Source organism: Dromiciops gliroides, chromosome 3 (genome assembly GCF_019393635.1).
Source record: "Dromiciops gliroides isolate mDroGli1 chromosome 3, mDroGli1.pri, whole genome shotgun sequence".
In the NCBI taxonomy this organism is placed as follows: domain Eukaryota; kingdom Metazoa; phylum Chordata; class Mammalia; order Microbiotheria; family Microbiotheriidae; genus Dromiciops; species Dromiciops gliroides.
The window spans coordinates 35,435,002-35,462,824 of record NC_057863.1 but is presented as its reverse complement, the minus strand read 5'-3'; the positions used below and the strand labels follow the sequence as shown (position 1 = coordinate 35,462,824).

General features: G+C 38.4%; 2 protein-coding genes across 9 annotated transcripts in view; one reads left to right on the top strand and one right to left on the bottom strand.

Moving 5' to 3' along the window:
* Window positions 1-27,823, bottom strand: part of NLGN1 (neuroligin 1) — a 1,111,477-nt gene that overhangs the window by 332,597 nt on the left and 751,057 nt on the right. The gene's annotated exons all lie outside the window — the stretch shown is intronic.
* On the top strand, window positions 25,481-26,855 carry LOC122746998 (kinetochore-associated protein DSN1 homolog). The gene has a single exon (XM_043993186.1). The coding sequence runs from the start codon at window positions 25,481-25,483 to the stop codon at window positions 26,594-26,596; it is 1,116 nt and encodes a 371-aa protein (XP_043849121.1). The 3' UTR covers window positions 26,597-26,855.

The window sequence follows — 27,823 nt, the reverse complement described above, 5'->3', positions numbered from 1 at the left end:
CATTCCAGTCAGATCAATATTACCCTGCCCTTTAGAGAGATGAGAAAGCTGGGACACTGAAACACCTGGGGAATACATGCCCAAGCCAGGCTGCCAACTCATAGCTTCATTCCAAGTCCAGTGCTTCATTTTTTACAGGATGAGAGGTTGCAAGATGGAAAAAAGGAAGCAACATGATGCAATGAGATGGCCACCGTACTTGGCTTCAAGGGATTTCACATGGTTCTCTTCATTGTTTGAACTTATATCACTCACACAACCACACTTCATTTCAGTTTTTCTCATCTGTCTAATGGGTATAGTAGAAGAGTGAGCAGTCTTACCATGATTCCATGGATAAATTTCTGCTCATCATTTGACAAATACAGAGACAAAATGCAGGACCCAAATGCCACCTCTGTTCATCACAGGATTCCTAGAGTAGAAATTGAATGGGAGTCTCTCTTTTCCCAGTCTTGTTCACTTAACTGCATCATTATTATATGTAAGTATGGAATTCCCATTTGTCCCCAGGGCTGTGTCAAGTATTTTATGGGTATAATGTCCTAGCCATGACCCCTGATGCTGAACAGGAGTCCCAGTCAGAACTCCCCCACTCAGCATGAACCATGACTGATTTTTATTATTATTCACTGGCAAAGGCTTCAGCTTGACCTAAACGCAGCCTGAAACCCCACCTACAGCTTGGTCCCCTGTGGACTCTCAATAAACACTTGCTGATCGACTGTACCTAAGGAGAGGCACTGTTCCCTTCTCCTTGACAGGGATATGCACAGTACTAACACCAGGCCATTGTTAATATCATAGGAAGTGAAGATGGGAAGACTATGTTCAAAGCTCACAAAAGTTGGTAGAAGCAGCTGGCTGGGGCTAGGCTGAGAGGAGGCAATAACCTCTTTTGGAATTCTTGTATTTGTAGGCATGTGAGAGGCATTAAAGGAACAGACACTCAGTAACCCTTCAAGATGAGTCAAGTCCACACGCATTTCTTCAGCACAAATTTTATGGCAGACAGCATGCTGAGCTGTGGGGACACAAGAAAAGATGAAGACAGTCCCTGCCCTCAGGAGCTCACAATCTATAGAAGGGCAACGCAATGCGTTGGGAGCATCCTCATGCTCTTTTGGGGTTGGGCCCCAATTGGGAGTCTGCTGCTTTGATTAGTTATCTCAGGGTAGCTGTGAACTTCTGGCTGGAGTCAAAAGAAGGTGAAAGTTTTCAATGAATCATGGAATTTTAAGGTGAAAAAGATAATAAGGCTATCTAATTCAACTGATACTTGAAGGATACCTTTTAGTGGTCTCCATGCAACAAGAGGTCGTAAAGACTTTGATTGAAAGTCTCCAATGAGAGGGGCAGCTAGGTGGTACAGTAGATAAAGCACCAGCCCTGGATTCAGGAGGACCTGAGTTCAAATTTAGCCTCAGACACTTGACACTTACTAGCTGTGGGACCTTGGGCAAGTCACTTAACCCTCATTGCCTCACAAAGAAAAAAGAAAGAAAGAAAGAAAAAAGAAAATCTCCGATGAGGAGATGATTTCTGGAAGCAGTCAAATCCACTTTTTGACATCTCTATTGACAGGAAGGGAGAAGCTAACTGGCACAATCAATAGGGCATAGGTCCTGGAATCAGGTGGACCTGAGTCCAAATGTAGCCTTAGACACTAGCTGTGTGACCCTAGGCAAGTCATTTACCCAGTTTGACTTAGTTTCCTTAGCTACAAAATAAACTGGAGAAGGAATTGGCAAACCACTCTAGAATCTTTGCCAAGAAAATCAAGAAAAGGGGTCACAGAGAGTCATATATAATTGAAATGATTCAACAACAATTGATTGGAAGGTGCTTATTTAAGTAGTTTTTTTTCTTGGATATCAATCCCTTATTTGAGTCTTTACAATGTTCACTTGATTCTATTTCTAATTCTATAGCCCTGACCCAGAGATGAAGAGAGCAGTGAAAATGGAGAGGAAGAAGAAAAACAAATATAATCCCTCTTTCAAATGGCAGGTGTTAACTACCAGGAAACAGCTATCATGCCCCTTTCTAACAATTCTCATTCTTTCGTTCAAGTGAAACATCCTTAGTTCATTGTTTTTTTTTTTTTTTTGCGGGGCAATGGGGGTTAAGTGACTTGCCCAGGGTCACACAGCTAGTAAGTATCAAGTGTCTGAGGCCGGATTTGAACTCAGGTACTCCTGAATCCAGGGCTGGTGCTTTATCTACTGCGCCACCGAGCTGCCCCAGTTCATTGTTTAAAAATATGTGTCTGATGAAAAACCTTCCTCTTGGTAGTGGTGTTGTTAGAATTTTGACTTTCCAGTCTTTAACACCATTGTGTCATAGCGATCCCTTATTGTAAACTCCCTCAGCACCTGAGATCCCCTCCTCATGGAACTTCTGTCCTCCTTGCCCACCCACTTTTCTTATTGCTTCATTCCTTCTAGGTCCTCCATTTTGGAATGGGTTTCAGGCCGGCCAATATTCATTCCCCTCCTGGCTATGTGTCTCAGTTTCTGGTCTTCACCACTATGCCCTTATTAGAATGGAAGTTCCTGCTGTTTTATCCCTAGTTCTTAGCAGTGGCCTCTACCACTTATATGTGATTATTCCCTTCCTCTTTTGGACTAGACGTATGATTTCATTGGCATAGGGAACTCTCAATGAAAAAAACCTCATTTTGCCAATATAGATCAGCAGCATGGTGTCATTTATAATCTTAGAGGTGATTATGGCATTGAGAAATTAAGTGACTTACCCAAAGTCACATAGAAAATATGTGTCAGGGGTGGGACTTGAACACAGTTCCTTCTGACTGAGGCCAGCTCTCTATCTAGTAGGCCATACCATTTCTTTTATTGCTGTTTTATGATTTTTTCACTGATTAAGGTATCAGACTATTCTAGGGATCTTTCCAAACATACCCTATTCTCACCCACAGTGCTTGTAGCCAAAGGAACATACTGCAGTCGTGGGCAGGAAGAAGGGTTAGTTTTAGTCATCTAACAAATGTGTTTATCCTATTCCCTTAGATGACTGGCTGAGAAAGCTTAACTCTATTATACATTAATCCTTGGACTTGTATCTCAATCTGAAAGAGACATGATTCACGAAGGAAACTAAAACCCTAAGTTACAATGTAACATACAGAGAAGCTAAATTGGAATGGGGGTTTGAGAGATTTAATGCTACATTAATGAGGGTTTCTTCCTCTTTCAAGTTCAAGAAAAAAGCCGCTTTTCACATAAATGAACATTTAACGAGGCATTATTTACCAGTGTCTGTGATTCACAATATTTTAAGCAAGATGAACAGCTCATTTCTCTCTTCTTTTTTTTTTTTAATTCTTAGCTAGAATTACTTTTCCCATAAAAGTTAAACATGCAAACTCTATCTATTAGGGTACTCCACTCACATTTATTGACCTAACTTATTTCTATAAAATAGCATGAGGAAAATATATTTAGCTTTCAAAAGTTTGCTGGTGCAAGTGTATATCCCTTTCACAGTTAAGTAACTGGTTAGAAAATCTGGCCTGTAATTATCAGTGGATCCCTGGCCTAGGAGTTTTGTCCTGAATAAAGGTTAAAATAACATTACCCGAGGAAACACCCAAGTCTGGATCCTACTACTCCAGCTAGTAACTCAAAGCTACTAAAGTGTTCCCAAGGACACACATACTCATATATATGTAGATATAGATGATAGATATGGATATAGAAATAGATGTAGATATAGACGTAGATGTAGATATAGACAGATATAGATAGATGTAGATATAGACGTAGATGTAGACGTAGATATAGACGTAGACGTATACGTAGATGTAGATGTAGACGTAGATGTAGATGTAGATATAGACGTAGATGTAGATGTAGATATAGACGTAGATGTAGATGTAGATATAGACAGATATAGATAGATGTAGATAGAGACGTAGATGTAGATGTAGATAGAGACGTAGATGTAGATGTAGATATAGACGTAGATGTAGATGTAGATATAGACAGATATAGATAGATGTAGATAGAGACGTAGATGTAGATGTAGATATAGACGTAGATGTAGATGTAGATATAGACAGATATAGATAGACGTAGATGTAGATATAGATATAGACGTAGATGTAGATGTAGACAGATATAGATAGATGTAGATATAGACGTAGACGTAGATGTAGATGTAGACGTAGATGTAGATGTAGATATAGACAGATATAGATAGATGTAGATATAGACGTAGACGTAGATGTAGATGTAGATATAGACAGATATAGATAGATGTAGATATAGACAGATATAGATAGATGTAGATGTAGACGTAGACGTAGACGTAGACGTAGATATAGACGTAGATGTAGATGCAGACAGATATAGATAGATGTAGATGTAGACATAGATGTAGATGTAGATATAGACGTAGATGTAGATGTAGATATAGACAGATATAGATAGATGTAGATATAGACTTAGATGTAGATGTAGATATAGACGTAGATGTAGATGCAGACAGATATAGATAGATGTAGACGTAGATGTAGATGTAGACGTAGATGTAGATATAGATGTAGATGTAGATGTAGACAGATATAGATAGATGTAGATATAGACGTAGATGTAGATATAGACGTAGACGTAGATGTAGATGTAGATATAGACAGATATAGATAGATGTAGATATAGACAGATATAGATAGATGTAGATGTAGACGTAGACGTAGACGTAGACGTAGATATAGACGTAGACGTAGACGTAGACGTAGATATAGACGTAGATGTAGATGCAGACAGATATAGATAGATGTAGATGTAGACATAGATGTAGATGTAGATATAGACGTAGATGTAGATGTAGATATAGACGTAGATGTAGATGTAGATATAGACGTAGATGTAGATGTAGATATAGACGTAGATGTAGATGTAGATATAGACGTAGATGTAGATGCAGACAGATATAGATAGATGTAGATGTAGACATAGATGTAGATGTAGATATAGACGTAGATGTAGATGTAGATATAGACGTAGATGTAGATATACTCTAAAAGAGTTGAAATAGTAACAAGTCTGTGTGTGTATGAGCATATACACGTGCAGATATCTGTATATCTATGTATGTGTTTATGCATTGTGTTTATGTATATATTCATACACTTATGTGTTTGTGTGCAAACAGAGAACAGGAAAAAAATAGCAGAATGAAAACTATGGCTCATGATGACTGTATAAAGGCCTGGAAATAAAATAATGTTGGAAGACACAAAACTCCAATGCAGCGACCTTATTTAGGAAATGAAAGATAGCCAAATGATGAAAACTTATCATGTGCATCACGACTCTTAATGATGTTTCCATCTGTCTCACTGGCCTCCAAGGCAATGACCCTATCTTTAGGCTGTCCATCCTTGATTATTTATATATTTTAATAAGAGCTGATAGAAATAAGGCAAATGAAGAATCATTTATCACACCAGGATTGAAGGCCCTCTTCTTCTGTTTGGCTGCTCTAATCACTCATTTTCATTCTTCTCTTTTTTGTATTTTACTTGGATAAAATCAATACCCAATCCCAAAGGGCCAGAGTAGAAAGAATTAATCAAACAATCACATAATGAGCAAGCATTTTTAAGTGATGTTTACAATTCACTAAGCTAGGTGCTAGAAATTTAAAGCTAAAATGAAAAAAAAAATCCCTTTACTTAGGACTTGAGAATAGATTGTGTAGATCATATACATACAGTATAGAGTAGCTGAGTAGGTGGAAGGTGGCCTTTGGGGGGAAGGCCTAGGATGCTGGACGACAAGGGCAGGTCTTCTGTGGAAGAGGTTTTTTGGAACTGATTGTTTTACAAAGAATCACTTCAATACCAACAATATGACTCAAATATTGGTCTGCCCATAAACATAAGGGTATAAGAGGAATATAATGGCCATTTCTGATAAATAAGCTATAAGGAAATACAAAGGTACTTGTGGTTGTACTATGATTTTTTTTGGGGGGGGCAATGGGGTTTAAGTGACTTGCCCAGGGTCACACAGCTAATAAGTATTAAATGTCTGAGGCCAGATTTGAACTCAGGTTCTCCTGAATCCAGGGCCGGTACTCTATCCACTGCACCACCTAGCTGCCCCATGAATTTTCTACAGAGCTAATAGAACTATATCATTCAACTTTAAAGATGAATTAGGACACTTCAGAACCCTTCCTGTACAGTTTGGCATAATTGATACAGTGCAAGGCTTAGTGTCTTTCTGACCTAGGTTCAAACCCACCTTTTGACATTTATTTACTCCTGGAAATGAACTAATCACTTAACCTCAATGGATTTCAGCAACATCCTAGGACTTTCAGTTAAGTTATAGATGAATTTCAATTTTATGGAACCATAGTGGTGCCAGAGAAAGAACAGTGGCTCTGGACAAAGTTCTGGTGCTTCTTACATACATGATCTTTAAAAGTCACAGCCTGGGGGCAGCTAGGTGGTGCAGTGGATAAAGCACCGGCCCTGGATTCAGGAGGACCTGAGTTCAAATCCAGCCTCAGACACTTGACATTTACTAGCTGTGTGACCCTGGGCAAGTCACTTAACCCTCATTGCCCCCCCCCAAAAAAACAAAACAAAAAACCACAAACAAAAAAAATAGAAAAAAAGTCACAACCTTCCTCTACCTCAGCTATTATCCCTGTGAAATGAAGGAAATTGGAGTAGATGGTCTCTGAGTTCCCTTCCAGTTCTACATATATGAGCCTATAAGTTTCCCTACTGGAAATCCTCTACATTACCCAAATCCCAGAAGGTTTGAATAGCCAAGGTGGATTAACCATCGAACTACATATTCTAACTATGTCACAAATGCTCATTTGACATTCATGGAAAAAGGCACCATGATATCACAATCATGCATATAAATATATAAAAAGGGCATATATGCATACATGTATGTATATATACACTTATACATGCATGCATGGTCATTTTCCATAGCATATATAAAAGAATTATAAACCAATTTAACTGAGGAAAATAGCCATTTCTTAGGAGACATAATTATTTTTGCTATTATCACCATTTAAAAAGTATATAGAGGGGGCAGCTAGGTGGCACAGTGGATAAAGCACCGGCCCCAGATTCAGGAGGACCTGAATTCAAATCTTGCCTCAGACACTTGACACTTACTAGCTGTGTGACCCTGGGCAAGTCACTTAGCCCTCATTGCCCTGAAAAAAAAACCAAAAGAAAAAGAAAAATTGTTTTTTCCAAGAAGACTTATAGTTGTCATTGGCACCACTAATCCAAAAACCAATTTCCTTTGGCCCTTTTTTTCTTAAGAATATACAAAGTAGGGGCAGCTAGGTAGCACAGTGGATAAAGCACTGGCCCTGGATTCAGGAGTTCCTGAGTTCAAATACGGCCTCAGACACTTGACACTTACTAGCTGTGTGACCCTGGGCAAGTCACTTAACCCCCATTGCCCTGCAAAAAAAAAAAAAGAATATACAAAGTACCCTCTATTATATCTGTGATCTAATCACTGTAGGTATTCCTTCCAAACAGGCAGATCATAACTCATCCATGCTTATACATCCTATGTGACCCTATTTCATATTTTCCCATAGTTTCTATATAGGCAGTCAACTGCATGTACCGAAGCCCTCCCTCCCTCCCTTTCTCTTGATATGCTAAGAATCTAAGTTGAGCTCTTGGCAAGTGACCACCTCCTCACTCTTTTTGCACCCCTGCATTTCCTTGATGTCATCCTTTTGCCTCAGAATTCTTAAAAATCCCTACTTCTTCCAGAAGCATCTATTTTAATAGCATAATTCTACTGCACTTATTGCATAGCTATAGGTCATGAGATATATTCCAGTTTCTCTGAAGGTAATAATGATATCACAAGGAAGTGCCACGTGGTGGGTGTTCATAGGCAGGAACACAGAATAGGAACTTTAAATAAATATAGATGCTATCATTAATCCTAGAGTTCATCATTGGTAAGACTAATTATCTCCTACATACTAGAGAAGTATTTTCCCCTGAGCATGTGGGGTAGAGGTAAGGGTGAAAATATAGGGGAAGGATTGGGTGGGAAGAGGGAAGATAAAGATATTGTTTCACTTGTCCCTTTCAACTTTCTGTCCTAGAGTTAAATGCTTAGCTTCAAGGATAATAAATTCTCTCACCATTGGCCTATGGTTGGCTTCTCCTCACTGTATACCTGAACATACAAAGGAGAGCTAGATGGAGTGAATCCTTGTTTGTGTTTCCACGGGAGAAGGGAATATCCAGGGGCATGCATTTGTGATCTACCATGTAACTTGTTGGAATCAGGAATATTAAGGCCTTTGGGGAAATTATGTTGGCTTATTCTGAGAAGAAAATAGTTTTCTTGTTCACAACTCTTGTAAAAGCACAAAAAACCTCTCTCTGTGGATTTACAACAAACTAGAAAATTGGACAATATTTATTGTATATCAATTTGCCCTTAATTATAGCAAACTAAAGACACCGTGTCAGGTCCATGCCTTATGGGTATCCCCTTGTAGTGAAGGCACATATTACAGAATGGATTAGTCTTTGTTCAGACCACTGGGCAGTTAAGTGACTTGCCTGAGTCAACCCAGCTACCATATGCCAGAGGGGATATTTGAAATGAGGTCTTCCTAATTCCATGGTGAGCACTCTATAATGTGCTGCTTTGCAAGTAATGCTTACAATCGCAACTGTTCCTTGATTCCTTTCATAAATCATATAGAATATTAAATTGATTGGAAAAGGTTCTATACCATGTAGCATTTCAATAAGGTCACATGCTTAAAGAAAATTGTCCCTTTGTAATAGGAAAATTAAAAAGTTGCCAAACAAAACTCAATAGTTTGTAAAATGCTATTAACTTTTGTCGCTTAAGAAAAAAATAAATTCATTAGATTGAAAGTCATGACTATGCATTGCTCTATAAAACCTCTCCATACCCTTAATAGCTATGAGATGTTTATTAATTTCCCCTTTAAAATTATAATATTATTTCAAGAAGCTACCCTTGCTATGACTACCTTTATAATTGAAGATTAATCATGTTGCCAATGGATTTAACAACTGTTATGCTACAAACAGCATCAACCTGATAATTAACATTGATTAATGCCAGGGACAGAACAGTGATAAGGGGCAACAGGTTAGTAGCTGTAACTAGGTAAGGATAACTTGGACACAGATCCAGGTCGCTATGCCTTAGGGGGCACAAACATTTAACATATTTATTTTTTTAAAGATTACATAATTCTAACAGCATTTCTAGTACTTCAGTATCAACAGCACAAATTAACTTGGCAAATAGTTATGAAGAATAATGGGCTAATATCAGAGGTAATCTTAGCTGGTACATTTCCTCCTAACTTTGACTCTCACTCTAACTGAGATCCTCTTTGCCAACCTCTACCCCAATTCTTTGTAATGCAAAGGAGATACTGCTTTGTAATGCAAAGGAGATACAGTGGTCTTGAGTTTGAAACTTTACTCTGAAAGGTCCTCTCCACTGTGTTCATAACTTCTCCATTTCCACCAAAATTTGGACACCCCCCCTCCCCAATCCTCCCTAAGCTTTCATAGTTTAATTTTGGTTTCTGGTCTCCACAGCTCTCCTCAAACATCTCCAATGGAGCTTCTACCCACCCATTCATTACAGTTCCCCTTTATGTGTTATCTTTCCCCATGATACTTTAAGCTTCTTGAGGACAGGGAATCGTTAGCATGCTTAGATTTGTATTCCAAGTTCTTATTTTTATGTTTTATTTCCAACACTTTACTAAATATTTACTATGTGCTTTGCAGATAGTAACAATTTCACAAATCCTTTTAGCTATCATCTAGCTGCCAATTATTTGTTGTATGAATTTCGGCAAGTCATTTCTCTTCCCTGGGATTCTGTCTTAGCACCTCCAAATTAGTGGACTTGGAGATGATGAAGTTTCTTTCACCTCTAGATCTATGGGAAAAATTAAAAAGCAATTCTAAATCAATGTTGAACGGTCGCCATTCTAAAGAAACACTGATAAGTCTCATAGAATCACTTTTCTGGCTGTATCTTTCTTCAACAGCACTTTGTTTCCCTTTGTGTGTTTTGTTAAGTACTTAAATTTTTATTGAAGGCTTCAAGACACTTTAAGGTTATTAGCATATCACAGCCTTATTTCTTTCCAATAGCTTTAAACCTCAGTAACATTGTGCTGAAAATGTGAGAGTTTAATTTCTTCTCACCAGTTGTTGTTTTTTATTGTTCTCATTTGCTTTATCAACCTGTGATTGTGTGAACACAAGCAGCCAATTGTGAATTGCCTTCCTCTCCAACAATCCCTTCCAAGTTATACTCTTTACTTTCAGGAAATGATGTCTATGACATTCTTTCTCTCATGACATGGACAAAAGCCATTAAAAATTCATTTGTGAAGTCCTAATGACTGCCCAGTTAGACAATTCTCAAACAGCACATGCAATACATGCATATGCAATACCACATTTTCAGAGTGAGTCAACTTCAGTGAACCGGAAAGATCCCTGGATGGGAAGTGGCATAGGAACAACAAATTTCAGATGTAGAAAGGTCATCTAGTTCAATCCAAATATGAACAAGAATCACTTTGCCATGTTCTAATAAGTACTAACCTAACCTGAACTCAAAAACCACAAGTGAGAGGAAGGCTACAATGTCCAAAGGCAGTTGATTCCACTTTTGGATGGCTCAAGGTTTTAGTAAGTGTGTCTTTTTAAGCTCAAATCTACTTTCTCTAAAACTACCACCCCCTTGCTCTTAGTTCTGTCTAAAGGCAGCATGTTATTGTGGACACTGTATTATTAGGCTTGGAATCAGGATCACAGGTCCAAATTCTCTCAGACACTTTGCTGTTTGTTCCTGCATAATTCACTTAGCCAACCTTAGCCTCAGTTGCTTTATTTATAAAATGAGTGAGTTGGAATCATTGACATAGAAGGTCCTGTCAAGTTCTGAGCCTGGAGTCCTCTGGGGACAAGCAGAAATTACCAATCCCTCTGCAGCAAAAGAGCTTTTTAAATACTAGAAGACAGTGATCATGTTCTGCCCACCTTTCCCATACCCATACTCCTATATGCCAAGTTTTCCCTAAGCCAAATGTCACCTATCCCTTCAGCCAATATGCATATGACATGATCTTGATGTCCTTTACCATCAGTATAGCCCTCCTTTGGATGCTTAAGGTTACTAAGTCCCTTATTTGTTTTTGTTTTTTGGTTGGGCAATAAGGATTAAGTGACTTGCCCAAGGTCACACAGCTAGTAAGTGTCAAGTGTCTGAGTCTGGATTTGAACTCAAGTCCTCCTGACTCCAGGGCCAGTGCTCTATCCATTGCACCACCCAGCTGCCCCTACTAGGTCCCTTATTAAAGAAAATTCCCAGACTTGGATACAATACTCTGTATGAGGTTTGACTCAGGCATCAGTGTACCTTGAGATTATAATGCCCCTCTGTCTAGATACTGTATGTCTTGATGTAGTCTAAAATCTACTTTTACTGTCTCGTCTTGTACTACCGACTCATAATTACTTAGTCTTCTACCACTATAACCACCCCACCGCCATATGTCTTTGGAAAGATTTTGGTCTAGCCTTCATCATCTCAGAGATTTCATTTTAAAACAATGAACCCTTTCCCACCTCCTACCTTCCACATCACTATAAAGGGCAGCATCACCCTCCCAATTCTTCATTTTCACAATATATGTGTCACATTCTACTCTTCATCATCTTTCACCTCATATTCCCATAACCAAGCTCTTGCCAAGGTCTATTGATTTCATCTTTGTAACATATCTAGAATATGCTCCTTCCCTCCTTTGACATTGCCATCACTCTAGTGCAAGTTCTCAATACCTAATAGCCTGGACTATGGCAATAGCCTCTTGGTTAGTCTTCCTGCCTCAAATCTCCTCCCACTCCGATCCATCCTCCATTTAGTCACCAAGGTGATTTTCCTAAAACACAAGTCTGACCATTTCATCTCTGCATTCAATTAACTCCAGTGCCCCTGATTGCCTCCAGAATCAAATATGAAATCCTATATTTGCCATTTAAAGGCCTTTATAACTTATCCCCCTCCTACCTTTCCAGTCTTTTTACATTTTACTACCCACCATGTAATCTAGTGACACTGGTTTGCTTGTTGTTCCATGGACAAGACACTCCATGTCTGGGATTTTTTCAGTGTCCATGCTTGAAATGCTCTTTTTCCTTATCTCTGTGTACTTCCTTCTCTTGATTTCCTGTAAGTCGCAGCTAAAATTTCATCTTTTATATTAAACCTTTCCCCATAGCCCAGGGTCACACAGCTAGTAAGTGTCAAGTGTCTGAGGCGGGTACTCCTGAATCCAGGGCTGGTGCTTTATCCACTGCGCCACCTAGCTGCCCCCTCCCCATATCCTTTAATCCCTTTGCCTTCCCTCTCTTAATCATATCTTATTTATTTAGTATATAACTTATTTGTATATATATGTTTTATGTCCTCCATTAGATAATAAATTCTTTGAGACAACGGACTATCTTTTGCTCCTTTTTTGTATCCCTAGTGCTTTACGCAGTGCCTGGCTCATAGTAAAGGTGCTTAATAAATGTTTATTGGTTGATTGGTTGAGTGAACCCAAGACAAACATTTCATTTTTCTTTATTCAACTTCACTTCACTAGTTTTTATAAGGTTGTTAATAATTTTCATTTATAAAGCCCCTTGTGAGCATCCAGATATTTATCAGAGATCATCAAATATGGCTAATCATGGTGATTATGAAGAGACAATACATAGGGCTTTGTAGAGAACAGTTCATACCAGACTAACCTTATTTCCTTTCCTGACTAGTTTTCTGATATAGCAGATCAGTGGGGATGATCTAAGTAAAATTCATTTAGATTTTAGCAAAGGATTTGGTAAAGTGTCTGCTCATATTCCTTTGGTGACTAGAAAATAAGAGCTACAACAAAAACTACTTGGCTTCAGAATAATTTAAATGTCCTGAAACAAACAAACAAACAAACAAGATGACTAATGACTCCATGTCACCTTTGTATGAGATTTCCAGTAAAGGACCTCATGGACCTAGGCTTGGCACCATACCATTTAGTATTTTTATCAGTAATTTTGATGAAGATATAGATGGCATGCTGGTTACATTTGAAAATGGCAACAATGAATGACAGACTCAAAATCCAAGGTCTTGGTAGATGTCTACAGCATTATCCTGACTCTACTAAGATGAATTTCAATAGGGATAAAAGTAAAGTTTTACATTTGTGCAAAAGAAATGACCGACTTGTGATTTGTCTAAAAAAGACCTCAGGGTTTTAGTTGACTGCAAGTTCAACATGAGTCAGGAGAGTGATTTGTCATCCTTCAAAGCTAATATGTGATCCTGGTATGCACTTGAGAGACATAGCTTCCTGGAAGAATGAGGTTATGGTCCCTCTGTGATCTGATCTGGTGAATAAAACAGCTGGAGTATGGTGTTCAGTTTTAGGAACTCCAATTTAGATAGGACATCGGCAAATGAAGGAGTGTCCACTAGAAGGTGAACAGAATAATGAAGGGACTCAAATTTATGCCATATAAGAATTATGATAAAAGCACTGGGGTAGTTTAGTTTAGAGAAGGGTATACTCAAGGGAGAGAAGGCATTCATGCTTATGTGTTTATTTGAATCAGGGCTATTGTATAGAAAAGGTATTAGGCTTTGTCCATTTTACATTGGTCAGTCACTTTTCAGTCAAATTAGACTCTTTGTGACTCCATTTGGGGTTTTCTTGACAAAGATACTGGAGTGGTTTACTATTTCCTTCTCTAACTCATTTTATAGATAAGGCAACTGAGACAAACATTTAAGTGACTTTCCCAGGGTCAAACAGCTAGTGTCTGAAGCTAGATTTGACTCCAGGTCTTCCTGACTCCAGGCCAAGTGCTCTATCCACTGTCCTGCCTTTCATTTTCTAACAGAGAGCAGAAGTAGAAGCAATGAATAAATAATGAAAGAGACAAATTTAGATGCTATATCAAGAAAGCCTCACTTATAATTAGAGCAATCCAAGAGAGGACTGGTATGCATTGAGAAGTGATGGGTTGTCTCTCACTGAAGGCATTCGAGCATACGCTGGATGGCCGCTCTTCAAGTTTAGCTAAAGATTTCTTTTCTGGTATGGTTTAGACACTGAAATTCCTTCTAACTCCCAAATTCTGTCAATTCTGTGCTAATTATAATGAGACTTTCTGGGTGACTCAATGGAAGAGTCTTCTGAGTGAAGACTAACCAGCACTTAAAAGAAAATAATTGGGCACTTAGAAGAGAATTACAAAAATGTATTATTATATGTAAAATGTTTTGAAGCACTATATAAATATTCTTCTTCTTTTAATGTCATTTTGTTCCTACTAATCCTTGGGCAAGAAAGGAAAACAATGAACTTGCTGGTCATAGTGGGGTAGGAATGGTAGTGATGGTGTAAGAAAAGGGAGTTCACAGAAAAGACAGGAAGTGTGATGGCAGCCAGTTCTCATCATGTTTGGTTCTGCTGTTGGAGGCTTGATTTTCCATTGCAATTTAGTAATATGAATAAGGTATGTCGACCCTGATGTAAGATGGTCAGTGGTAAATTATGATTTAAATGTGTTCACTAAATCTCCTTGCCACCTACAGAATACACTCTACAATAATTGATGTAACTAGGTCTTTCCCCCCACTTGACGCTATCTGATTCCTTTCTTCTGTTGCAAGGTCAAAGCCAATTTGACCCATTGTGTCTCAGCTAATCAGCAGCAATAGCACTTGGCTGTTCCCTTCTGTTAAAAGTACCCACTTAAGGCTGCTGCACCTTTATGTTAACTGGCGGGGTCATGTTTTACATGCATTCAATCTGAGAGTAACAGCAGTAATGATTCCAAATGTCCAATGAAGATTCTTTTCCATTTTCTTAACCATCTGATTTTCATACCTATCTAAAATATCTTTGTGAATTTACCCCAAATATTTCTTAGTATTATTATGGGACACCAATTGGATATGGGAGTCATTTTATCATTTAATCATTTTCCTGGTTTACAACTTCTTTGCATTTTTGCTTTTTATAGCTGAAACAGAAAGACCCTAGAACAGTAAGGAAGGGGCAATGAAATGTCATTAGGAGACTTATTCAATGGTTGATTTATTTCACCGGAGTTCTAGGGACAATAAAACCACAGAAAGTTCTATCAGGAAGATTACTATCTAGTCCACTCTATTGTATAATAGGGCATCTTTGGACATTTGGTAGATGGAAGGAAGGAATTTCACAGCCATGGGTGATAAGTAGTGAAATATCCATGGAGTTCATGGCCTTTCTGTGAAATATAGCTTTATCTATATCTATACATCAAACCCAATGGTAAAAATAAAAAAAAAATATCGCATTAACTGCCATGTGACTTCATGACTTAGATATAAACAGAAACCTCATGAGTAAAATTCCTCATACCACCAGGAATGTAGCCAAATGGTAATAGCTCCAAAGAAAAAGGAAGAATTTTGTACTGCCCACTTGCTTGTGTGTTTTATTGCTTCCCTAGAGAATCTCTAGAATTGCCAAAGCAGTCAGCTTGGATAGGAGAGAGAGAGAGAGTCGGGCTTAGTTTACATCCCTGCTTCTGATACTAATTTGTTGTGGGACCCTGGGAAAGTCACTTCATCTCTATGTGTCCAAGGTAACTCCTTAGTGTATGTCATCCTCGTGCTGGGAGTTCTCTGCTGATGAATTCACTAACCAAGTCCAAGAGCCTTCTGGGTTTGAGTAGTCTTTATAATTAGAATTATTTAAAATAGACATTTACAAAATAACCACTATCATGGAGATTTACAAATTGGAGGTTCATGAACTCTTTCTCCCCAATATTTTCATTACTATATTTCAATATCATTTGCTTCCTTTGTAATATTTTATATTATATTTTATGCATTCAGAATGTTATTTAGACACAGGGTCTGTGGGCTTCCTCAGATGACTGAATGGGTCTATGAGACACAAAAGGTTAAGAATCCCTGACCTACTATGTGTAGTATGTCAAGACAACAATGAAATAGACCTTAAACTCCAAATGCTCAGATTCTGCTGGTGGATATCACATCTTTGTCTTTTATTTTTGTATTGGACCCATGATTTCATTGCTCTGCAGAAACATCTATGAAGAGCCTTTTTCAACCAGTGGAGAACTGCACCTTCTTTTCAACTGAGAGTGTAAGAGGGGCATGACACTCAAGAGTGCCCCCACCCAGATTAAAATGCAATTGGGAAATGTTTCACAAAATAAATAATAAAACATAGATCAGATTAATATGCATTTTTCTCAGTCAATATGAATCCTGCAGGGAACGTTATATATGACTTAGTGGCCCTGTCTCTATGTGCATCTGAAACCCCTAGTATAGAGCATTGAGAGTTTGCATAACTAGCCCCAATTCATTCAGGATGTGTGCAAGTTCAGATACAAGTCTGGATTTTGTTAATTCCAAGTTTAAATCTCTATCTACCACACACTATATTGCAAAAAATAAATAATAATGATAATGACGATAATGATAATAACCATAACACTAAAAACAAAACAAAACAAACAAAACAACAGCTGGCATTTATATAGTACTTTAAGGTTTTCAAGGCACTTTACAAACATTATCTATCTCATTTTATACTTTCAACCACACAGGGAAATAGGTGCTCTTATTGTATCTACTCTACAGTTAAAGAAACTGTTGTTGCCTTTCACTTGGGCAAAACTCCATTCACTACACCACACAGCCTCCACATGATGAAAGTTGTCTCTAGCCAAAATTCATTATTTCTACTGCAATCTTACTGAATTGTTTGGGTATTCTGGGTATAAATGCCCTTCAGGGTATCAGTGCCATTTAAATCTATGTCATGGACAATCACCACTACTAGGATTTTTTTTTAAAGGCATGTGGTGATTGACAAAGTGCTGAGACTTTCCCAAGAAGAAAGATGTATAGTGAGTACAAGCAGGCTGGAGCATCTTAGCATCAAGGAAAAAATAAATAGATGTGGCAAACAAGAGATCATCCATAATATCTAGGATTAGAAACACATGGGTCATGCATGTAGTTGGCTTGAAGCATGATGAATGACTAGATTAAAGAGGACCTGTGAAGGAAGATGATCTCTGCATCCAGAGAAAGAAATAAAAGACAGAAGTATGTATAGAATGATCTTATATACATATATAGGTATGTGTGCACATATATATGTATATATATATACATATATATGTGCACACATTTGTGTATGTGTGTATATAAAATTTTTGTCTATAGCCTTCTCTAGGGTGATGGGGAGAGAGAGAAAAAAGAAAGTTACATGATGAATTTATGATATTCTTGAAAGGAATAGCAAGTTGTACAAAAGAAATGCAATTTCATGCACAAACATATTTTAAAATAAATTCTACTATGTTATAGAAATGCTTGTGCTGTTTCATAAATATTTTTTAAAGAGTTCCTCTGGTACCTATAGGACATTAAAGATCCATAGGTTAAATATAAAGTTTTTATATGCAATGTTATATATCATATGTATATGTATATATGTATGAATATATACATGTATGTGTGTACACACAAACATATGCATCTACATGCCTCAGTGGATAGAATACTGGGCCTAGAGTCAGGAAGACCTGACTATAAATGCAGCCTTAGATACAGCTGTATAAGTCACTTTAACATCTGTCTTATCCACTGGAGAAGGAAATGGGAAACAACTCCGGTATGTTTACCAAGAAAACCCCATGGGCAGAATGATCCTCAGGGTCTTGAAGAGTAGGATATGACTGGAATGATTGGATATGTGTGTGTATATGTATATGTGTATATATCTCTCTGTGTGTATACACACACATATGCCAAAAAGTTCATGGCATTCTTTTTTTTTTTAATTACCAAAAAAGGTGGGAATAAAGGGAGTATCTATTGATTGGGGAACAGCTAAACAATAGAAATAAGAATGTCATGGGATCTCATTATATGGGGGAGGGGAATGGTAAATGTGAGGGAGGGAGGGAGGAATTACAAGAAGCCTAGCATGATATGTTTGAATTCAAAATAGAAAAAAAGCAGTCACATCTTGTTGTCAAGTTGTGTATAATAATTGCTGAGCACCCTGACATCAGGATTCAGCTATCCCTAGCACTGCCTTTTTCCTCTTGATCCTGAGATACATGTAGCAGCCACATCAGTTTATACACCTAGCCCACCACTGTAACAGAAATATTTTTTATTTCAATGTTTGTTTGCAAATAGACAATTCACTTTCCCATAGAGCAGGTCTTCTTAACCTAGGGTCCATGAATTTTTGTGTTCTTTAAAACATATTTGATAAATATATTTGATCGAATTGATTTCTTTTGTAACATTCAGCATTTTATTTAATGTTTTATTCTGAAAAGGCGATGATAAGCATCAACAGACTGCTAAAGAGGTCTAAGACAGAAAAACGGGTAAAAATCCTCTGCCACAGAAGGACCAAAGTTTTTATTTCCCAATACAAATACAAATTTGTACTAATACAAATTCCTAATACAGAACATAACCCAAATGGAGACTTTAGAGAGAACAAAAGAAAATATCAGAATAAACTCGATAATGATCAGAAAATAAAATATATTGCTCATCTAACAAGTATTAGAGAAGAGGAGTAATGCCTTCTATGTCTTGAATATTAATTTATTGGTCCATAGAAATGAGACTGGTTTTCTGTCATGTAATTATCATTGACTTTGAAAGTCTTATCTTCTGACTATATATTGATGAATTGTGGTGGGGTGGTATGTACCTAATAAAATGACAAGTGCTCAAGAAAGACCCCTGATTCATTGATGAAATGGATGGCTCAATACAGTTTCAGATTTCAGAGAATTGCTTTAGTTTAGCTCATAGGCTTCAGAGCATGAAAGGACTGGCTCTAAGCTCCTCAAAGACCCTCTGAGGTAATGAGAGAAGCTCTTTGGAGGGGATGCCTGAAGTGACTGGAAAAAATCTGCAAAATCTTTAGATTTAATTGAAGACAGATATTTGATAACACATTATTAGCTCAGAGACTCTCATTTCTATAAGGCTGTAAGGTCTACGAAGTGCTCTCCTCGCAATTGATGAGGTCAACTTGGTATCCAACTCTTGGAAGTGGCTAATTCATTCACACAGGCTAATCCCAGCCCTTGAAATGCCCAGAGTGATCCCTCTGCTCACCTGTGTCTTTGAGACTCTCTATTTTCCTTCAAAGCTCAACTGAACTGCTTCCTCATCTATAATGCCTTTGCTGATCACCCCATTTCACTTTATCAGCTGGTGCCTATTATCTAGTATAAGTTTTGTACAAATCTTTGTGCATACATGTTCTCTCCTCCAGCCACATAGTAATCCCCTTGAGTGCAGTCAAGGCCTATTTTACTTATACTTTCCCATCCTTAAACACTTACTTAGCAATGTGCCTGGCATACAGTAGGTGCTTAATTTTTGCTGAATGATAGAAGATTGATTGCCCATATGTCTTTGTGGAAACTATCTATCCTGCATTCCTGGAATGCTCTCTCCCTTCATATACATCTCTCAGAATCCTAATTGTCCTTGAAGGTTCAATTTAGAGGTGATACCTGTGACATGAAGGCTCCCCTGATCATGACTGCCCCATAATTAATAGTCACTGTCAAATCAATGACCCAGCTTCCAGATTGGCCTCCATAGTCATCACCATGAGGAGGGGCCATTTTTTTTTGGAAGGGGCACACTTTTCCCACTGCCACCAACTGCTGACCAGCTGCTATTGATGGGCAGGTTAGCCCAAAGGCCATGGAAATATCAGCAATCTCCTTTCCCACCGCCCACAAAGACCACTGATTCTGCTTCTAACTTGCCCCCCCCCCCCGAGTCAGAATTCAGAAAAGCAACCCATTTTTTTGTACTCAACCTGGTAACTACCTCTGTAGCAGCTGCAACCCCCTAATTCCTTAGCAGCAAAAAGTAAAGTCTGAGAAAAAAAGAAATATTCTAGACACCAAAGTCTTTGGCACAGTTAAATGATATCAGAAATTGGTGTAGTTTCATCAGCGGACAATGCCTTCTCACAAGTGATTCATTAGCATCTGCTTTGCCATCTCACACTTTGCATCATGGTTCTTTTCCATTTGAGTTGCAATGGAAACCTCCTAGTTTTGTTGTTTCCCCATTATAATGTCTTCCTTGAGAGCCGAGTGGCCTTGCTTTTCTATTTGTATCACTAAAACACAACACGGTGATTTGGACACAGTGAGTGCTTAATCATTAATTGATTATGCACTCATTCATTCATCATCCTCATCTGATCTCATCATGTATTGTACTCAACTTCTTCCTCCAAGCAGAATGCAATCTCCCTGAAGGAAGAGAAAGTTTCTTCTCTGTCATTATATCTCTAGGACCAAATACAGGGTTTTCCACAAAATAGGTACTTAGTATTTATTGTATTGAATTGAGGTAGATGGTACAAGAATTATTATACCCAATCTACATATGAGAAACATGAGGTTCTTAGATTTGAACTAACCTGTCCAATAACATCCAGCTAATATGTTCTCCTGACTAGAAGTAAATCACTCTTTCCAATATCCAGTGCTACAATAAGTAATGTACAAGTAGAGTCAAAGAAAGACTGGAAATGTATGGACGCGCTAGAGTGGAAAACACAGTGACCTGATATCAGGAGAGGTCAGTATGAGTCCCAGCCATGTCACTAACTCATTCATAGCTTAGAAAAAGCACTTCTTTTGGCCCAGGTTTCTTATCTATAAAATGGGAGAGGGTTGGACTAGACTATTTTGAAGGTTCCTCCCATCTACACTTCCCATTCTAAAATCATTTTAACATATGGAGTTGGAGAATGCTTAATTCCTCTCAGTACCTAATCTTGGACTTGCTGCTTCATTTCCTTTATATTTCATTAAACTGTGACCCCTACCTTCTTTCTTTCTTTCTTTCTTTCTTTCTTTCTTTCTTTCTTTCTTTCTTTCTTTCTTTCTTTCTTTCTTTCTTTCTTTCTTTCTTTTTGTGAGGCAATTGGGGTTAAGTGACTTGTCCAGGGTCACACAGCTAGTAAGTGTTAAGTGTCTGAGGCCGGATTTGAACTCAGGACCTCCCGACTCCAGGGCTGGTGCTCTATCCACTGTGCCTCCTAGCTGCCCCAACCCCTACCTTCTAACAATAAGATCGCAGGATTGTAGACAATGAGATCTTAGAGGTCCTTAAGTGCAATCTCCTCTTTTTTACATGAAGCATCTCTTCTTGGCTACCTCCTTAGAGGCAGCCACCACCTCTGGGTTCTTGTCATCACTCAAATAGTAGTTTCTTACTATTATAATAGCATCCCTTCTACCTGTGTACTTTTCAACATTCGCTTTAACTTTCCATTAACATAGTAGATGCGATTAGGTCTTAGAAAAAACAGTTACTAAGCATAGTAAGAACAATAGCTACACAATCTGCCCACCCCCATTAGCCTATAGCAATTTTCTCACAAAAACAAAACACACTGTCAATGGGGAAAAATAGGCTCATATTTAGACCATAATGATACGGAGACCCATGTGTAAACTACATGAGTTGTAAAAACAAAGCCCGATGCTCCAGGGCCTGGAAGTCCTTTCTCTTTTTGAACAATCCTCACAGAGCTCCCCTTGGGTACTATATCTCTTCTGGGTATGTAGTTCAGAGGAATTCCCAGGGTCTGCTTCTTACAAGAGCTAGAATCACGAAGACTAGCTTTCTCTTGACTCCATAGCTTGCTCTCTCATCTTCTACCAGGAGTCCTATTCCTTGAAGCTGACTCCTTCTTTAAGTGACTACCTTTCTGTATCTGTGTCTCTCTAAAGTTTATTTCTCTGCTTCCTCTTCTCTCAAATTGTGGTCAAACTCTCTTACACTAAGAAACCACTGAACTACTGATGGGATGCCTCCTTCTAGAAAAGGAGCTTCTAAGATGTAATGGACAAAAATGGTGGAGGAGGGTCAGACGAGACAAAGACAGAGACAGAGAGATAAAGAGGGACATACCCAGAGATAAAGAGAAAGGAAAAGACAGAGACACAGAGAGATAGAGAATGATGGAGATGGTGACAGAGATATAGAGAGACGTAGAAAAAGAGAGACACAGAGAGAAATAGAAGGATAAAGACAGGCACACCCAGAGACAGAGACAGAGAGTTCCCTTCTTCTCACAGAGGAAAGCTTCTTGAACCTGTGTACCTTCAAATTCCCTAAGATATAGTCAATGAATAGCTAATTTGTTTTCTTGGCCATTCTCATCATTCCCTTCTGATTCAATCAAAAAAAGGGAACATACTTTGTAAAGGGATCACTAGATGTTGCCATAATTTGATAGTTACTTTAATACCTTGTTACCCCATTAGAATATCATCTATAGCTAAAACCTGTGACTATTTCTGATTTGGGGGATTGGAGGGAATAAAATCATATTCCTCCATTGCTTACATGTAAGCCAAGAGAGGTTATGTGATTTTCCAAAGGTCATGCAATATGCAATGTCTAAGGCAGGGCACTTCTATCTTTCTGACTCCAAGTCTCATACTCTCTCAGTTATGCCATATTACCTCCATCCTGTCATACCACACCATGGTTTACCTCTGTTCCATTAAATCTCAATTCCTTACTTATGCCATTGACATTACTCTACTGCCCTGTTGCCTCCTTTTGGTTAATCTAGGCCCTTCCATTTTTTGGTCCCCTTTATATGGATTCTTCCTATGCTGTGACCTCCCGCTGGTCTCCTCCTCTTTGCTGGCTGTTTTCTGCTTGATGAAGGTGCCAATCGATCTATTAATAACAAGAAAATGGAGGGGAGGAAAACGGAGAGGTTGGGAGTCCATCAGAGGTAAGTCCCATCCATCAAATCCCACTCTGGGCTCACTCCCAATTTCCCCTAGAGCTGAAAAGAGTTTGGCCATATGCCAGTTGGTAACAAAGAGGCCAGATTATTTTTAGAGCCAAACAATTTAGGAACAAAACTGGATTATGCAAAGGTGTCACAATGGGATGATAACTGAGTATCTCCACTGGAATCAATCACGTATCTTCCAGAAAGTTGGCAGGGACTTCCATGATAATAAGAATTAGAATCAAAGTGGATGTGTATCAATTAAGGGGAATGATTGGATAAAATGTGGCATATGATGTAAGAACCAAGAGAATGAGAAATGCACAGAATTCCTGACTAGACATAGATGACACTAAGTGAAGAAAGCAGAACTATGTAAACAATAGAAACAAGGACTAGTATAATAAATTTAAAAATGCATTAAAAAGCAAATGAACCTATGCACAGAAATAAGAAATGGGATGTTTTGTTTAAAGAACAGCAAATAAGGCAGGGTCACTGAATTATAGAGAATGTGGAGTAAAATAAAGTATAAAAAGACTGCAAAGGTAAGAGGGACTAGATAATGATGGACTTTGAAAGGAAATGGGGGATATTGTATTGATCCTTGAGGTAAGAAGGACCTACTGCAGGTTATTGAATAGGGGGATGATATGGCCAAACCTGCTATTTGGGAAGAACAACTTGACATTTGAGGGGAGATGGACTAGAGTGGGGAGATACTTGAGGCAGGAGACAGAAAGCACTTGTGGCAGTCTAAGTCAGAGAAAATAGATATGAACCTATATTAGGGTGGTGGATGTATAAGTGGAAAGAAGGGAATATAGTCTTTAAAAATACAGGTTCAGAGACAGCTAGGTGGTGCAGTGGCTATGGCACTGGCTCTGGATTCTGGAGTACCTGACTTCAGATCCAGTCTCAGACACTTGACATTTAACGAGCTGTGTGACCCTGGGCAAGTCACTTCACCCTCATTGCCCCACAAAAACAAAAACAAAACAAATTACATTTGTGTAAAAAAAATGCAGGTTCAAATCCACATCAAAATGTCTGACCAAGTTTTAAGAGCTTCAAGTATAGAATGTACCCCAATTATCTTAGGACCAGGGAGTTAAGTCCATAGAGCAAGATTACCATATGATGAATCACCAGCTAGTGAATTTCTCTAAACATAAACCCCAATGAAGAGCATTTATGAAGTATTGAAATAATTTCAGACTTGAACATTATACACTCAGGTAACTGTCCATTGGAATGAAAGAAAGAGAACTTTGTTTCAGAATCCAGGGAAATAGACTATGACTTTGAACTGATACCAGAACTAAATGGCTTCCACACATTGGATATGCTCCCGTATTCACTACCAACCAAATCTAGGAAACGAGGAATGGCCTTGCACTGAATTGAAATCTCCAAGTATACAAATTCTATTTAGCCACAATGATTAGGTAGTAGACTAATAGAGTGGGTGCTGGTCTTGGAGTCCAAAAGTTCTGGGTTCAAATCCTACCTCCAATACCTACTAAGTCTCTGACCCTTGGCAAGTCACTATGTTGCTCAGTCTTGGATTCTTCATCTCTAAAGTGGGGATAATTATATCTATAGAACTGACCTAATAGAATCGTTGTGAGGATCATGCGAGATAATATATTTAAAGCACTATGAAGGGGCAGCTAGGTGGCACGATAAAGCACTGGCCTTGGATTCAGGAGGACATGAGTTCAAATCCGGCTTCAGACACTTAACACGTACCAGTTGTGTGACCTTGAGCAAGTCACTTAACCCTCATTGCTCCGCAAATTTTTTTTAAGCACTATGAAGACCTTCAAGTGACATTCTATAGATTTCTATTAGTATGATATTCCATCCAATAATCATCTATCTCTATCTGGATGAATCTCAAATCTATTTATCCAGTGAGAATTTATGTGAGAACCTCCAGTCTCACATCTGTATCTGCTTCTTTGAGATCTAAAACTAGATATCACAAATACATATTAAACTCAGTGAGTACCAAAGTGAATTTATTGTCTTCTCCTAAATCTTTCCCTTTTGAACTTCCCTATTATTTTTAGGATGCCACCATCTTCCCAGTTACTCAAGCTCCCAATCTATGAGCTTTCTCTTACTCCTCCATCTCATATCTCAGGCTATTGCCAAGTTCTGTTGATTCTACCTTTGTAGGTCTCTTGTATATATCCCCTATCCTCCACTGAAACTGCCACTACCCTGGTGCAGGCTCTTATCACCTCACCTCTAGATTCTTGTGATAGCCTCCTGGTTGGTCTCCCTGAGTTAAGTCTCTCCCAACTCTATTCCATCCACCACTCACTGACCAAAAAGACTTTCCAAAAATAGTGGGCTTACCATATCATTCCCTAATCAACGAGTGCTACAAGGATCCTGTTTCTTTCATAATTAAATATAAAATCAAGATAAATGATTATAATTTCGAAGTATTTAGAATCAAATTCTTAAAACTTCATCTTTGGGCGTCTGTAAGATGGCCCAGCCTGTGGACCCGGAGCTCGGGGACGGCAGGCTCAGAAGATCCAGCCCGGAGGGACGGATTCCAGAAGGTTCTCCATCCAAGTTGACTTCATTGACTGGTACTAAGGCAGCAAGAGTGCCTGAAGAAGAAGTAGTGGTGCCCAACACTCAAGATCATCAATTAACATCAAGCCCTACCTCTCTGAAAACCTGTACTGCATCTTCTGCCTTCCTGGAGACTACCAAAGATGTCTCAAGAAAAAGAAAGAACTCTGAGGACAGCCCTAAAACAGGAAAAAATCAGGATCTTGAGCCTACCTACATGGCACCACAAGAATATAACAGCTATCAAAAAACCAAGCGGCAGTCCTGGCGTAGGGCTAGTATGAAAGAAACAAACCGTCGGAAGTCACTGCCTCCCTTTCACCAGGATATCACAGAGCTCAGCAGATCTATCAGCATAGACCTGGCCGAAAGCAAACGCCTTGGCTGCCTTCTGCTCTCCAGTTTTCAGTTCTCTGCATGGAAACTTGAACCTTTTCTGAGAGATACTGATGGTGTCAGTCTTGATACTTTTAGAGCCAGAGTATCTTCAATTTCTGAAGAATTCAAGCATTATACAAACAGACTTGAAGATGATGGGACCTTACAAAAATGCTCTGAAGAATCAAAAGGTCAGTCAACAGATATTGCCTTGGAAGCATCAATGGCAGAAATAAAAGAATATATAGCCAGGCTTTCTTTGGAGTGTACGAATTGGGATCAACTATTACTGCATCACCAGAAAGTAGCTGAAGAGACAGCCAGGATGTTAGAGGAAGCCAAAATTACTGATGTAGAACTGGACCCTGCTCTGTATCTTCAGTCTTCACAACGTGAAATTCTTAGTGCAAAACCTGACTACCAGAAAATATTAGACAGCCAGAATGAGGTTTTTAACTGCATGGAGATGGTGCTGGATGAATTACAAGGATCAATAAAGCTGTTGTATTCTTTTATGGAAGATACTACCCAATTCTTCAAGAAGGTGTCAATGCAACTTGGAAAAAGTACTGCCCAGCAGTTGGAAGCCTCACCAATTAGAAAACTTCTTGAACCTCAACTACAAAAACCATCTCTCACACACTAATGTTCTCTGCTAATGATCACAGTCTACATACATTTCCTCCAAATTGTCGTTCAGATGGTTGAAGATGAGAAGTTGCTGCCTTTTATGGAGTGTGACCATAAATTAATGTGACACTTTTTAAAAACAGGCATCAGCACTTAAGTACTCTGAATATTCAGTTATAATTTTGTCTTCAGAGTCTTTACACAGACTCCACTGATGGCATTGCTCAAGACATTTTTGGAATTTAGATTTGGAAATGACACATTTATACATATATCTCTACTCAGTGACAACAAGTTGTTGTTCTTAAAAGGGCAGAGTTCCCTTTTTCTCCTTGAAATGGCCAGGTTATTAATATCTGGTGAATAAAGTTGCTTATCTACTTAAAGAGGTTAAAGAATATGGGGAGATTGCGAAGTAATGATATGTATTTTCTTTTATGGCTCTGTAGGGAGTTCTAAACATGTTTGGATTAATGGCATCACTAAAGTAGACCTGTGGCTTCTTGAGGAAATGACTTTGAAGGATATATATAATTTACTTTTAAATTGTGTCTCATTACATTAGTTACCATGTATATACTTCTCCATTCCTTGTTTGTCTTAATATTTATGTTGACTACCCACTCTCCCACCACCCATGTCCACAAACCCTTGGTTTTATTTTCTAAAACAATGTACAATAAAGAACTGCATGTGATTACAAAAAAAAACCAAAACAAAACAAAAAAAAAAACTTCATCTTTGTGGGGCAGCTAGGTGGCGTAGTGGATAGAGCACCAGCCCTGGAGTCAGGAGGACCTAAGTTCAAATCCGACCTCAGACACCTAACACTCACTAGCTGTGTGACCCTGGGCAAGTCACTTAACCCCAATTACCTCACAAAAAAAATATAAAAACAAAAACAACAAAAAATCTTCATCTTTGTTACTAAAACAAAAGCTAGAGTGACTTTCAGAGTTTAATAGTTAGATAATAAGGGTACCAACTAAATGATGTAACGACAAACTGAAGGTTTATCGATAATATCCTCTCTTATGGCCATATTAAATTAATTATCTATAGGTATTAGTGACTTAGAAATAAATCACAGGGGAAAATTCTTCCAAGAGGATATATTTGATATGCATATTGGTATAATCTGAATATTAAAATAGAAATTAAGGCCTTGCGCCTGTCATTTCTTCCTTTATACCATTTCTCATATGAATTCCCTTCCCTCCTCTGAAACCCCTACCACTGTGGT